This window comes from Genypterus blacodes, unplaced genomic scaffold (genome assembly GCF_046128005.1).
Source record: "Genypterus blacodes isolate CSIRO-AG114 ecotype Tasmania unplaced genomic scaffold, CSIRO-AGI_Gbla_v1 ptg000334l_1, whole genome shotgun sequence".
In the NCBI taxonomy this organism is placed as follows: Eukaryota; Metazoa; Chordata; class Actinopteri; order Ophidiiformes; family Ophidiidae; genus Genypterus; species Genypterus blacodes.
This window is the reverse complement of record NW_027467119.1, coordinates 1-13,906: the sequence shown is the minus strand read 5'-3', so window position 1 is coordinate 13,906 and position 13,906 is coordinate 1. Positions and strand designations below refer to the sequence as shown.

The 13,906-nt window shown below is 46.1% G+C and overlaps 2 protein-coding genes and 2 long non-coding RNA genes across 7 annotated transcripts; 1 reads left to right on the top strand and 3 right to left on the bottom strand.

The window, feature by feature from the left end:
• Window positions 1-24: 24 nt before the first annotated feature.
• Window positions 25-1,271, bottom strand: LOC142988539 (uncharacterized). The gene is made up of 2 exons (XR_012960600.1): window positions 1,076-1,271; window positions 25-547 (listed from the first exon to the last, which is right to left on the bottom strand). It is a non-coding gene; the product is annotated as an uncharacterized LOC142988539 (long non-coding RNA).
• Window positions 1,272-1,524: 253 nt separating this feature from the next.
• fam228a (family with sequence similarity 228 member A) lies at window positions 1,525-7,972 on the top strand. Of its 4 annotated transcripts, XM_076137745.1 has the most exons (10): window positions 1,525-1,612; window positions 1,873-1,990; window positions 2,825-2,952; window positions 3,540-3,678; window positions 6,026-6,100; window positions 6,187-6,378; window positions 6,493-6,573; window positions 6,665-6,749; window positions 7,569-7,650; window positions 7,780-7,972. In XM_076137745.1, the coding sequence occupies exons 2-10, from the start codon at window positions 1,910-1,912 to the stop codon at window positions 7,865-7,867; spliced, it is 951 nt and encodes a 316-aa protein (XP_075993860.1). In that variant the 5' UTR covers window positions 1,525-1,612; window positions 1,873-1,909; the 3' UTR covers window positions 7,868-7,972. The 4 variants fall into 4 exon arrangements, with proteins under 4 accessions (XP_075993860.1, XP_075993859.1, XP_075993862.1 ...); XM_076137744.1 differs by having other exon boundaries at window positions 1,532-1,990; XM_076137747.1 differs by lacking the exons at window positions 1,525-1,612; window positions 1,873-1,990; window positions 2,825-2,952; window positions 3,540-3,678 and adding exons at window positions 5,542-5,682; window positions 5,778-5,951.
• Window positions 4,346-5,412, bottom strand: LOC142988542 (uncharacterized). Its single transcript, XR_012960604.1, has 2 exons — window positions 5,158-5,412; window positions 4,346-4,640 (listed from the first exon to the last, which is right to left on the bottom strand). It is a non-coding gene; the product is annotated as an uncharacterized LOC142988542 (long non-coding RNA).
• A 358-nt stretch (window positions 7,973-8,330) lies between the features above and the next one.
• Window positions 8,331-13,900, bottom strand: LOC142988534 (intersectin-2-like). The gene is made up of 12 exons (XM_076137743.1): window positions 13,882-13,900; window positions 11,467-11,588; window positions 11,092-11,198; window positions 10,684-10,867; window positions 10,479-10,577; window positions 10,214-10,381; window positions 9,918-10,130; window positions 9,696-9,817; window positions 9,530-9,612; window positions 9,286-9,369; window positions 9,021-9,194; window positions 8,331-8,629 (listed from the first exon to the last, which is right to left on the bottom strand). Exons 2-12 carry the CDS (start codon window positions 11,557-11,559, stop codon window positions 8,478-8,480), a joined length of 1,479 nt encoding a protein of 492 aa, XP_075993858.1. The 5' UTR covers window positions 11,560-11,588; window positions 13,882-13,900; the 3' UTR covers window positions 8,331-8,477.
• Between the last annotated feature and the right edge of the window lie 6 nt (window positions 13,901-13,906).

Below are 13,906 nucleotides of genomic sequence, written 5' to 3'. Positions count from 1 at the left end.
CAACAAACAAAACGCAACATATTCTTTCTCACATATTTTTTTAATGTTGTTCTTTTTCTGCTTTCTGTTGTGTTTCAGACCAATCAGTCAAATAATCAAATAATGTCAAATAATGTCGTGTGCCTGGTATCAAACATTTGGACATTTGTGTTTCTTAAGCAGCCTACATGGTTGTCTTGAAAAGCATAAGAAAAAAAAGCATGGGGTTTTGCCAAAGCCTAAAAAAGTGTTCCGCCACTTCGGAATGGCGCCGCTCTTTGTTCGATCTCTCCTCGCCATCATGGGAGAGTTGAACTTGGAATTTTGCGCATGATGATGTGCAGCAGATAAAAGCCTCTCATGGAGATGTGCTAGACTTGTTCGTCAGAGCTGCAAGGATGAAACGGCTTTCGTCTGCAGGCTACCAGTGTCACACACTTGCACAAGCGGAGCAGAGCCGAGCACAGGTGACAAACAGTCAAGCACAGGTGACTAACAGTCGAGCAAAGGTGACAAAAGGTTTTGTCGATGTCATGGAAATCCCGCCGCAGTTCAGCCTTAGCGTTTTCTGTAGATAAAGAGGGTAATGAGGTCAGCTGAGGGATGATTCAAGGTTCCATTCTGACATCTGATAGAATGTGTCCAGTTAATTAACACTATGCTGGAGCAGAACAGCAGCCATTAAGTTTGATCCAATTTATTGTGTTAGTAAATATTCAACACGTTTTAATACAATCTTATTTAAGATGACTTCTGAATTGTCATGTAGTATAAGTAACCAAGGAACTTTTTAAAGGTCATCTGGTAGAATGATTTTGTATTCATAAACTCAGGCCTTGATTTCCTGACGCGACGCTTCCTTTAATGTGCAAATCAATCAATGCGTTATCAGGGAAACGAAACTGAAACTCAAACATGAACTCAAACCGTTCATCTTTTATCGACCCTGAAAAGTTTATACTATTCAAATATTATTCGAATGTTAAAGTGTATTATAGCACAAGATTCAATATTAAGATGTTATTCTTTATATTTTTAAGAAATCAAAGCTTATATTCCATGCTTCACTTTACTATTATCTCCTACGTGTCCTCACCGTAAAAGCAACAGAGAAGCATAAACACGATGATCAGTGCCACCAACAGCCAGATGTACAGGGAGCCGTCTGCCATTCCTGGACCCGGGAACGAAGAGGATGCAAGCTGTGGAATCCTTAAGATCTGCTCTTCCTTTCAGTAGTTGAATGCAGAAGTTCCTAGCAGCAGCGGTCTTGAGAGGCGTCTGAGCGCTTCAGGTGTCAGTAGGCGCATCAAGACTTCTTCACCGACAACATCACCGTTACAGCTGCGCCCCGACAAAGACAATCACTTTGTATTTTATAACTATACAACTATTGATCCATATTTATCGTGTGTATCCATTCATTATTTTCCATTACCCGATTAAGGTAATAAGACATTATGCTGCCTTTGTTGAGATAAACCGGGTTAAGCCAAACACAAGCAGGAACTTTATCAAACACTGGTGAGTGTCAGTGAACGCACCGTGCGTCTTTAAACACGTCGCTGTCACGGCGACTGTGACGGAAAACGTCCACACTCGAGACGAGAGGGAGTGAAGCAGCGGAGTGCAGGTAAACATGTTTCACTCTTTAAACAAACTTTGGCGGAGTTCAAAATCTTAATGTTTACGCCTTTGCTGCGCAGTTTACTGAAGTGGTTTAGCGTCACTCCTGGGTGCTGTCTCCGGATGATTGATAAGTTCTGAGCCTAACGATAACAACGACTACAATTACTAATACTTCACTGCCCACTCAATGAGAGAAGTCACAGATAGAATCACGTTCCACAGCACACATTTACTCTCGTCTGCAGTCACGCCCGTATGTTTCAGGAAGCCATGGCTGATACGAGGGACGCTACGTCAGAGAATGGAGCTGCTCTTCGTCCCATCTCTCCTTACCATCATGGGAGAGTTGGGCTTGGATTTTGCGCATGATGACGTGCAGCAGGTAAAAGCTTGCTTGCAGCAGGGTTCACAAAGCAGTTGCCACACTGAGAGCTGCACCTATCAGGTAGAACATTACTTGACAAACAGAACACAGGCTTTCCAGGAAGTGCAGGAACACTCTCATGAGGATGAGTAAGACTTGGGCGATAAGGCTGTGAGGATGTAACGGCAGCCCGTCGGCTAAGCATCCGATACACTTGAAGAAGTGGCTTACTGCCCCGAGCGCTGAGAGCAGAGCCGAGCACAGGTGACAACCAGCTTTGAGGAGGGCACGGAGAAACTCTCGCAGTTCAACCAGAGCGTTTTCTGTAGATAAAGAGGGTAATGAGGTCAGCTGAGGGATGATTCAAGGTTCCATTCTGACATCTGATAGAATGTGTCCAGTAATTAACACTATGCTGGAGCAGAACAGCAGCCATTAAGTTTGATCCACATTATTGTGTTAGTAAATATTCAACAACTTTTAAATACAATCTTATTTAAGATGACTTCTGAATTCTCATTAAATGTAAGTAACCAATTAACTTTTTAAAGTTCATCTGGTAGAATGATTTTGTATTCAGACTCAGGCCCTGGTTTCCTGACACGACGCTCCCTTTAATGTGCAAACGGATCAATGCGTTTTCAGCAAAACGAAACTGAAACATGAACTCAAACCGTTCACGTTTAAGTGACCCTGAAAAGGTTTATACTATTCAAATATTATTCGAATGTTTAAGTGTATAAAAGCACAAGATTCAATATTTAGATGTTATTCTTTATATTTTCAAGAAATCACAGCTGATATTTCATGCTTCACTGTACTAATATATCCTATGTGTCCTCACCGTCAAAGCAACAGAGAAGCATAAACAGGAAGGCCGCTGCCATCCACAGCCAGATGTACAAGCGGTCTGCCATTCCTGGACCCGGGAACGAAGAGGATGCAAGCTGTGGCATTCCTAAGATCTGCGGTCTGGACAGGTGTGTGAGCGCTTCAGGTGTCAGTAGGCGCATCGAAACTTCTTCACCGACCACTGTGCCCAGGCAAATACAATTACTTTGTATTTTACAACTGTCTATTACTATTGATCCATATGTATCGTGTGTATCCATTCATTATTTTCCATTACCTGATTAAGATAATTAGACATTATGCTGCCTTTGTTGAGCTAAACCGGGTTAAGCCAAACACAAGCAGGAACTTTATCAAACACTGGTGAGTGTCAGTGAACGCACCGTGCGTCTTTGAACGCGTCGCTGTCATGGCGACGTTGACGGAAAACGTCCACACTCGAGACGAGAGGGAGTGAAGCAGCGGAGTGCAGGTAAACAGGTTTCACTCTTTCTACAAACTTTGGCGGAGTTCGAATTCTTAATGTTTACGCCTTTGCTGCGCAGTTTACTGAAGTGGTTTAGCGTCACTCCTGGGTGCTGTCTCCGGATGATTGATAAGTTCTGAGCCTAACGCTAACTCAACGACTACAATTACTAATACTTCACTGCCCACTCAATGAGAGAAGTCACAGATAGAATCACGTTCCACAGCACACATTTACTCTCGTCTGCAGTCACGCCCGAGAATACAGAGCGTCGAGTGTGAAGGCTAGGAGCACCGGAGGAGGGAACAGGGACGGAGGCTCCAGCTCAGAGCCGCTGCAGGGCCACCAGCAGCACCTTCTCTCTTGGACCTCCGTCAGACAACCACAGGTACTGCACATACATGAGCACACACACATTTAGAGACACAGGTCAACTTTCTTACTGCATCTATTGTTATTTAGGGAAAGAAAGAAGCTGAAAACCAAGAGGTGACACAGATTGTCCATCCTCTGCTGGACACAGGGAAGGGTTTTGTGAAGGTGAGTTGTTAGATGTGTACATTAGATGTACAGACTGCCACCTGCTGGACTGGAGAGGCCATGGAAAATGAGTGTTTTGATTTTTAAAACAAGAAAAGTTAAAGATCAATCACTTTAATGTACTATTAAAGACCCACAAACATCAAATGCTGTTACAGATGTCTTGTTTTGTCAGTAAACTTGTTGGTGACGTTTATTTTCAACAACAAACAAAACGCATCATATTCTTTCCCACAGATATTTTTTTAAGTTTGTTCTTTTTCTGCTTACTGTTGTGTTGCAAACCAATCAGTCAAATAATCAAATGTCAAATATTGACATGTGCCCGGTATCAAACATTTGGACAGTTTGTTTCTTAAGCAGCCTACATGGTTGTCTTGAAAAGCATAAGAAAAAAAAAAAGCATGGGGTTTTGCCAAAACTTAAAAAAGTGTTTCTACACTAGGGGATGGAGCTGCTCTTTGTTCCATCTCTTCTTGCCATCATAGGAGAGTTGAACTTTGCACATGATGACGTGCAGCAGATAAAAGCCTCCTTGCAGCAGGTGGTACAGAGCAGTAGCCACACTGAGAGCTGCACCTATCAGGTAGAACACTACTTGACAAACAGAACACAGGCTTTCCAGGAAGTGCAGGAAGCCTCTCATGGAGATGTGCTAGACATGTTCTTTAGAGCTGAGAGGCTGAAATGGCTGGGATCCGCAGGCTACCCATTTCACAAACTTGCACAAGCAGAGCAGAGCCGAGCACAGGTAACAAAAGGTTTTGTCGATGTCATGGAAAAGCCGCCGCAGTCCAGCCTTAGCCTTTTCTGTAGATAAAGAGGGTAATGAGGTCAGCTGAGGGATGATTCAAGGTTCCATTCTGACATCTGATAGAATGTGTCCAGTTAATTAACACTATGCTGGAGCAGAACAGCAGCCATTAAGTTTGATCCAATATATTGTGTTAGTAAATATTCAACACGTTTTAATACAATCTTATTTAAGATGACTTCTGAATTGTCATGTAGTATAAGTAACCAAGTAACTTTTTCAAGGTCATCTAGTAGAATGATTTTGGATTCATAGACTCAGGCCCTGGTTTCCTGACGCGACGCTCCCATTAATGTGCAAATCAATCAATGCGTTATCAGGAAAACGAAACTTCACCGTTCATGTTTAAGTGACCCTGAAAAGGTGTGTGTGTCATTCAAATATTATTCAAATAATAAAGTGTATAAATGCATAAGATTTAATATTTGGATGTTATTCTTTATATGTTTGAGAAATCACAGCTTATATTACATGGTTCACTTTATAGATATATATATATATATGTGTCCTCACCGTAACATGAAATGACACTCCAGACAAACAGGATGACCCCTGCCAGGGTCACCCAGAAGTTGACGGAGTCGTCTGCCATTCCTGGACCCGGGAACGAAGAGGACGAAAGCTGTAGGAACCTAAGATCTGCTCTTCCTTTCAGTTGTTGGATACAGAAGTTCCTAGCAGCACTCTGGGCAGGTTTGTGAGCGCTTCAGGTGTCAGTAGGCGCATCAAGACTTCAACAACATTACAGTGACAGCTGCGCCCGACAAATACAATTACTTTGTATTTTACAACTGTCTATTACTATTGATCCATATGTATCGTGTGTATCCATTCCGTTATATTCCATTACCTGATTAAGACAATTAGACATTATGCTGCCTCTGTTGAGCTAAACCGGGTTAAGCAAAACACAAACAGGAACTTTATCAAACACTGGTGAGTGTCAGTGAACGCACCGTGCGTCTTTAAACGCGTCGCTGTCATGGCGACGGTGACGGAAAGTCCACAGACGAGAGGGAGTGAAGCAGCGGAGTGCAGGTAAACAGGTTTCGCTCTTTCTACATACTTTGGCGGAATTCGAATTCTAAATGTTTACGCCTTTGCCGCATTGTTGTCACGCCCGTATGTTTCAGGAAGCCATGGCTGACACGAGGGACGCTACGTCAGAGAATACAGAGCGTCTGTCCCAGCTGACTGTGAAGGCTAGGAGCACCGGAGGAGGGAACAGGGACGGAGGCTCCAGCTCAGGGCCGCTGCAGGGCCACCAGCAGCACCTTCTCTCTTGGACCTCCGTCAGACAACCACAGGTACTGCACATACATGAGCACACACACATTTAGAGACACAGGTCAACTTTCTTACTCCTTCTATTGTTATTTAGGGAAAGAAAGAAGCTGAAGAAGAGGTGACACAGATCGTCCATCCTCTGCTGAACACAGGGAAGGATTTCGTGACGGTGAGTTGTGAGATGTTAGATGTTTACATTTAGAGTTGTGTAATGTGTCACAGACTTGATTTCACAATGAATCCCTGTGAATTGAGGACGTGGAGCGTTATCTCAGCCAGTGGGATGAGGCAGAGCTGAGGAAGAAGGAGCTGCTGCACAAACTATGGACTGGCCGCGTGTGGACGGCCGTGCAGAAGAGAGTGAACGAGCAGATGTGCAACCGCAGTGCTGAGGCCTGGATGCGCCAGAGCTTATACAGCCGCTACCTCCATCAATGCAACAGCAAGGTGCTTCTACACGGGATCATCCAGTGAACTCCTCTCACTGCACCGTCATGCTTTTTGATTCTGTACAGCACAGAAACTCACAACTTACTCTTCACCATTCTCTTTCACCGTCAGGGTTTCGTGTTTCTAGAGACGTACGATCCAAAGGAGTACGATCCCTTTCTGCTCAACATCAGAAAGCCAAACCGCCGCCAGGTCAGACTTCTTAATATGAATATACTGGACTGAATATAACATTGATCACTTTTTTCTGAATGTTCCTACCTTCTACATGCTCTTCCCTCAGATCAATACATCTGAGGGAGCAGAGCCAGTGTTCTGTCAGCAGCAGGGAGGAGTGAAGGAAAAGAGAGCAGCACTTTGTCAAACAGGTACCTGGATACTTCCTCTGTAATAAGAACCTTAGGTGGTATTATTGTATCATTTAAGGGAGTTAGTGATATCTAAAATGTTCTAAGATCAATGACCAATGACTGAAGAACCTGAACACCCAATAGTTTTTTTTTATTTTTCATTTTATTTGACATCCCAGGCGTGTCAGGGCGGGGTGGTATGGATGTGGGGGTGTGTGACTGAGGGGTCGGGTCTTTAGGTGGGATTTCTGCTCTTTCTTTGTTGTTTTTTCTGTTTTTCTCTTCTCTTCACCTCAGCCTATGATGCCATCTGTACTAGCCTACATTACTCTTTGACATCATCCTGTAAGAACTGTATTTACCCCCATGGCATCAACATCACTGACGCCATCCTAGCCTCTGCCTCACCACAAATGTGTCGTGTTCTCACAACCTCCAGCCGCCGTGGCTTCCTGCTGTTTCAGCTCATCAACAATAATAATAATAATAATAGTACTACAACCATCTATGTCAAATGTTTGCTTCAATAAAAACAAATAGGGAAAAATAACCATGTTTTTAGATCAAATACTAGTTTGTAATAAAAAGCAAACAGTTCTGTGATTGTTCCAGAAGGAAAGGAAACCACATGCAGCTCAGGCATTGAATGTTTGGTGAAATATTAATTTATTGAGAGCAAAACTATTTGCAAACACACATTCATTCAACATTTCTTGCATTTTTGCTTCTGATTGCATCTCAGGTCGCGACCTGCTCAGCCCCCCCCTTACATAATAATATGAATAATAATAATAATAATAATAATAATAACCCTATGGAATCCTCTCTCTCCTTTAGATCGGGCCAACGCTCCCCTACAGGCCTCAGCATCCAGAAAGGCTCGGGCGGGAGGAGGGACTGAGCTAAGGGAGCCCGGCAGGTACACAGAGACAAATATCATGGGAATTTAAGGAATCACTGGAATCATTCTAATCATCAGTGGCTTTAGTGATGAATGGCTGTGTGTCCCTGATGGATGTTTACATTCTATACATTGTCTTTCCTTCAGGATTGACACCATTCCGTACCACATCACAGGGAGCACTGTAGTCGACGGGTGCTGCCATCAGATCAGCTGCTGGTCCTCCAGAACATGACGTCATCACCAAACAGCAAGTTTGGGATCATAACAAAGAAGGTTTACAGGGAGTAACAATCACTATCCAGTAGCTATGGGAAGATTGTATTCATATGAAGCATGAACACACTTTGTAAACTGTAATGATGTTTAAAAATAACATGTAGACATTCTGACAGAAACATATTGATGGATATTTAACCACATTGAGAGTTTTGCACGTGTTTGTAATCATATTTCTATGTATTGGCAAGTATCTTCACATTGTTTCTGGCTTTTTGTGGCATTTTGAGGTCAGTTTTCTAGAATAAATTACTACATCAGAGGAGGTTTCCTTAGTGTGTGTGTGTGTGTGTGTGTGTGTGTGTGTGTGTGTGTGTGTGTGTGTGTGTGTGTGTGTGTGTGTGTGTGTGTGTGTGTGTGTGTGTGTGTGTGTGTGTGTGTGTGTGTGTGTGTGTGTGTGACGTTTTTGGCAAGCTTGAATGGCAACGACGGCAGAATCCAAGCTGTTGTGTCATGGAATCGCTTGCACAGTATTTAAATAGGCACAATAGGTGTGTCTGTGTGTGTGTGTATGTTATGGTCAGCTTCAGACAGACAGTGTGTCTCCCTCACCGACTTCATTTGTCTCATTTGGCCGCCTCGTAAAGCTGCAGGTCGAGCTTCACCCAGACTTCTCCGGTCGGGACTTCGTACAGCAGCAAGCGGCGGTTCGCAGCTCCTTTGCTCTCCATCTCTTTCTTTATCGTCGCCACGGGAACCTCAGTGCGACCCAAAAAGTCTGAAGAGGACGAAACAAAGGGTTGTTATAGTTTGTTTCCAGCTTGTTCAGAGAGGACAGACGGTTTAATAGAGACAGACAGACGCACTGAAGAACACTTTGCTTTATTTATGCATAAAAACAGAAAGAGCTCCTTGGCTGAGTGATTTACTGCTGGGAGAATTAAATGTGGAGGACAAACATTAGCTCTTCTAATAAAAACATGCACTTTGGCGGTGAAAGTGTTGGCAGCAGACATCAGAACAGCAGGCGGACAGGGAGTGTGTGTGTGTGCGCCTTTCCTTCATTTCAACTGGAAAGACCACAAATGTCAGGGAAAAAGGAAGAACATGAAGGTGTGAGCACGTGTGTGTGTGTGTGTGTGTGAGGTGGACCGTCTCATCTCACTGACCGTCTGGAGAGAACTGGTCCTTCTCAGACACGGTGATGCACAGCACGTCCTGGTACAGGTCCTTGATGAAGAACTGGCAGTTGAAGTTCCACTTTGGGTTGAGGGTGTCGCTGACGGCCCTGGAGGTGTAACACTGAGCGCCCATGGTGAGCTCACAGTACGGGTTGCTCTTACCTGCAGGGACACCATGCTCTTTGATACTTAGCACATAGTAACCTATGAGGATAAGTGTTTATGTGTGTGTGCGTGGATCCCAGGGCCTCACCGTTGGGTTTACAGGCTTTGAGCTCCTGGGCTTCGATCACCGTCACCAGCAGCCGGCCGATCCCGCTCGTCTTCAGAGAACGTGCTGCGGACCAGAGTCAAGGTTAGGGCGGCGGGATTGATATGTCAAGAAATGAAACACACACACTACGATTACGATTTCACCCTGACTCTGACTCTCATTCTCTCACTCTCACACACACACACACACACAGAGAGGTCAGAGGTCAGAGGGTTCATCTTACCTTGATACGCCTTCTCTCGCTTCTTCTTCTCCGTCTCTATGAAATGTTCAGATGCTGCTTTGATTTTCTGGACCCACGCCGTCCTGCCAGCACAACACACGGGTCAGAGGTCCACACAGCATGAACTGTAATGAGGTGTGTGTGTGTGTGTGTGTGTGTGCCCTACCTCTCAGTCAGGGTCTCTGTCCTGAGTGTGTAGACGCGATCGATGTGCGAGACGTGGAACACCGGCTCGTCGCTCGACGGGTCAGGTGGCATCTTTACCAAAACCTCATTTAGAAACAGAGGCTGGAGGGGAAAATGGAGACATGAATGAATCAGGCTGAACACAACACACACACACACAAACAGAGCCTGGAGACGACGTTAGAAAGCTGAAGAGCCTCACTGTCTTATACATCTTGAGCTGGATGTTGGATTTGGGGCTGAACAGCTTGTCTGGTCCTGAGGAGGAGAAGGATTTGGCGGCGTGCGTGAGGAGGAGGAAGTCGTTGAAGAGGAAACACCACAGCTCCCTGCTGCTTTTGGTTTTGTGCAGCCGGCCGCTGTGCAGCAGCTTGCGAGGTCCGAGGCAGTTAGTCAGAGAGTTGAAGACTAAATGCTGGAGGAAGACAAAGGTGACGGGCGATTGACACCAAGACAGAAACAGATCTGCACATCCTGTCCATATCTGATGTTGTTTACCTCTATGGCTCCATCGCACTGGACGTGGCTCTGTATCCACTCCAGCCGGTCCGAGTTCTCCTTCTCCCTGACGCCCTCGTTGACCTGGGAGCAGAGCTCTTCGGCGCGCTCCAGGGCTTCCCTCAGCGGCCCGCGGTCTGCGTGGCCCTCCTGGGTGTGCTCCAGGATCTGAACCAGGAGAGGACACACACACACGTTAAAGCACAGCGCAGGGGAGAGGTGTTCTTCATGTTGCTCCTGTCTGTGACTGTGATGATCCACACACGTTCTTGATGAGCAGCGGGTAGCGTGTGATCCTCTGCATGGGCTTGAGGAGGAAGCTGGACAGTGGCATTCCTTTACAGCGGTAGTTTGTGGCAATCTTCTGCTCAGAAACAGAGAGGGAGAGACACAAAGACAGATTTAAAGTGCTGTGTTGTGTTACTGCTCCTCCTCCTCCTCCTCCTCCTCCTCTGAAACAGCCGCCGTACCTTTAGGAAGTCTTTAAAGTCGGGCAGGCTGTGTGTTTTGCTCTGCAGCAGGGCGGCGGCGTTGAGCTGGCAGGAGCAGAAGCGGATGTAGGGCTGCATGTGTGCCAGCTCTGAGGCCAGCAGGTCTCCGATCAGCTGGACCGGCATGTTCTCCCCACCCAGCTTCTTACGCACACGCAGGGACCTGGAGACCCAAGAGGAGGAGGAAGATCAACCACAGCAGAAGAGGCTTCAAAAGAGAATATTAACTATGTGCAGTTCCTCCTCTTAGCAGGTAGGGGTCAGTCAGGAGCCTCCAATCCCTCCTGTGTGCTATGCATCAATCAAGACTGTTGAACCCTGTGTGTGTGTGTGTGTGTGTGTGTGTGTGTGTGTGTGTGTGTGTGTGTGTGTGTGTGTGTGGCTTACTTGAGTAGTTTGGTGTTGCACATGATCAACTCCCTCCAGTTAACAAAGATCATCCCCATCTCAGCTTCAGTCAGACGACCCGACTCTGACATGGGCTTGTAGAAGACCTGAGAGAGAGAGAGAGAGAGAGAGAGAGAGAGAGAGAGAGAGAGAGAGAGAGAGAGAGAGAGAGAGAGAGAGAGAGAGAGAGAGAGAGAGAGAGAGAGAGAGAGAGAGAGAGGACTTAATCAGGTTCTATCAGTAGGGGGCACTGCCGAGACATGATAGTTTATGAATCCTATCAGGAGGTTGTTATTAAGTTAAGCCTTTGTGTGTGTGTGTGTGCGTGTGTGTGTGTGTGTGTGTGTGTGTGCGTGTGCGTGTGTGCATGTTTACCCCCAGCACCAGCTCTAGATCTTCCACGTAGGTCTCCTCGGTCTGGATGAGCTCGTGGATGTAGCCCTGCCTCTTCCTCTCCTGGGGCGTCATGGTGTCCAGCGTCTGCAGGTCGGCGCACCCTACAGCGTCACACACACACACGCAAAACAAACGCAACAGGCGCGGCAAACACACAAGAGACTTCAGACATCAACGTGTCACATCACAAAATAAATCAAATCACACCTGAGTGTTAAAATCTCTCTTTATTATCAGTTATGTGATTTTTATTTTATTTACATTTAATGCACAGACAAAGAGTGAGGCACGTTGTATTTTGCAGTACGCGATCAAACCAAGCAATGCTGTCACCGGACACTGAATCAACCTTTGACCCCCAGAGCGCTCTGATCCTAATGATTGCATAGGTGTGATGAGTAAAAGGCGGGAAAGCTTCAGCGGACGAGCGGAGGGAGACCCAGAGACCCACTGACCCCCGCTGCAGGTTCAAGTCTTTGAGCGTGAGAGCGTCTGCAGGCGCTGGGGTTTGACCTCTGACCTCTACTGAAGCGGCTGATGCTGGTGTTACAGGAGGATCTCCTCTTAAAAAAGCAATGATTCTAACTCAAGCCATGTGTCAGCAAGCAGCAATCCAGGTTATTGGTGATTAAGCGACACACACACACACACACACACACACACACACACACACACACTTTACACGTTGGTCCATTTTTAGCAAGGTTTAATTTTGTTAGTGCAAAAAAATGATCTATCCTCACCATTCAATGTAGAAAACTAAAGACCTTCATCAGTCTGGACGTCAGGTTACATAAGAGTTTAACTTTGCATGTTTTTATTTATCCCAACAACAAAACTACACACTGGGCCTCTGGACTAAAGCTTCTAAAGCCTCCATGACCAGCTGCCTCCGCCTCGGGTCATTAGTTTATTAGAGCAAAAACATTACAGGAGAAGAAGAGAGAGCGAGGAGGGTGAGAGCCAGACGGGGAAAGAAAGGGAGAAAGAACACAAAGACAAAGAAGAAGAGGAAGAAGAAGAAGAAGAGGAGGAGGGATCAAAGTGGAGGAGCCCGGGAGCACCAGAGTTCCGAAACAAGGGAGGAGGAAAGGAGAGCAGAGCCGCGGCGGTTTCTCCCTCGCAGCTGGGCTTCCTTTAGCGACAGAGGCATTCAGAGATCGGATTGGCTCAGACAGAAGGGGGGAGGAAGAGGAGGAGGAGGAGGAGGACGAAGAGGAGGAGGAGGAGGAGGAGGAACAGGAGGAGAGGGGGAAGCCAAGGCTACTGTCCTACAGAGGAAACAAAAAATGAGATGCGATGGAGGAGCGGGAAGGGGAGGTGAGTGGGATGAAGGAGAGACGGAGAGACCAGACATTAATACGCTGTAATATGAATGAGGCTCACATGCAGCTGCAGAAACACGCTACTTCTGATCATGTAGAGGTTAACTCTATATCAGCAGGAGCGTGATGGACGCCCCGTGTGTGGTGTGTGTGTGTGTGTGTGTGTGTGTGTACAAGGACTAAGTAAGTACAGGAATCAGTGTGTTTGCGTCTGCAGCTTACATGGATCCGATCTAATTAGAATCTGCAGCATGTTGGGGCTTGTTAACAGAGATCCACTGCTGTGCGGACACACACACACACACACACACACACACACACACACACACACACACACACACACACACACACACTGCCTCTGTATGTGAGCATTATTTGAATTCCACTCATTCCGACCAAACCAGGATGAGATCAATAGCCTGAAGTATTGATCAGTGGATTGTTCACCAATCAAGGTCAAAGTTCAGCTCGAGAGATTTAGTAAGCGGACGTCGTTCCTGTGCTTGTGTGATCGGTGGTTTCTCCCATATTAACCCTTTCATACTGCTCATACTGTGGCCTTGGATGATGTTTACTTTCATTGATTGTGCATTGATCACCTACTCAGAAAATGAAGCCACCATTTTCCATAATCAGTGTGTAGCTCAGGGCTGTGATCCCAGCATGTAAGGGTTCATCTGATCCTGTAGTCGGTCTGCTGGTGAGACTTTAAGGGCCCGGCCCTGACGCTCGTTTGTTCCACTTTGTCTCCTCAAACCGGTCCAAATCAAAATGTACGGCGTCACACACGAGGCTGGGCTTGAGCCTTTGAAGTGCACCGTGTTCACCAGGGATCCCCGGGGGGCCCGACTCAATCCAACTCTCCTTCCACTTACCGCCTGTCTCCCGCACCCTGACGCAGATAAAGAATCTACTGAGCCTAAAGTGAGCCAAGTGACAAGACAACGGTTGTACTTCTAGATCTCTAATCAGCTTCTGTTTATGTCCTAAGAGCCAAACTCCTCTTTGAAACGTAGAGGAAGAAGAAGAAGGAGAAGAAGAAGAAGAAGAAAGCCTGAGGTTTACTCACATTGCTGGCTGGGGTCACACTCTGT

Excerpts from the sequence above, each read along its gene's own strand:
- fam228a (XM_076137744.1), top strand. The coding sequence starts at position 1,796 with ATGAGAGAAGTCACAGATAGAATCACGTTCCACAGCACACATTTACTC. Across the intron at positions 6,574-6,664 it reads GAAAGCCAAACCGCCGCCAG|ATCAATACATCTGAGGGAGC; the intron begins GTCAGACTTCTT and ends CTCTTCCCTCAG. Across the intron at positions 7,651-7,779 it reads GAGCTAAGGGAGCCCGGCAG|GATTGACACCATTCCGTACC; the intron begins GTACACAGAGAC and ends TCTTTCCTTCAG.
- LOC142988534 (XM_076137743.1), bottom strand. The coding sequence starts at position 11,559 with ATGACGCCCCAGGAGAGGAAGAGGCAGGGCTACATCCACGAGCTCATC. Across the intron at positions 10,131-10,213 it reads AGTGCGATGGAGCCATAGAG|CATTTAGTCTTCAACTCTCT; the intron begins GTAAACAACATC and ends GTCTTCCTCCAG. Across the intron at positions 9,818-9,917 it reads AGCTCAAGATGTATAAGACA|CCTCTGTTTCTAAATGAGGT; the intron begins GTGAGGCTCTTC and ends TTTCCCCTCCAG.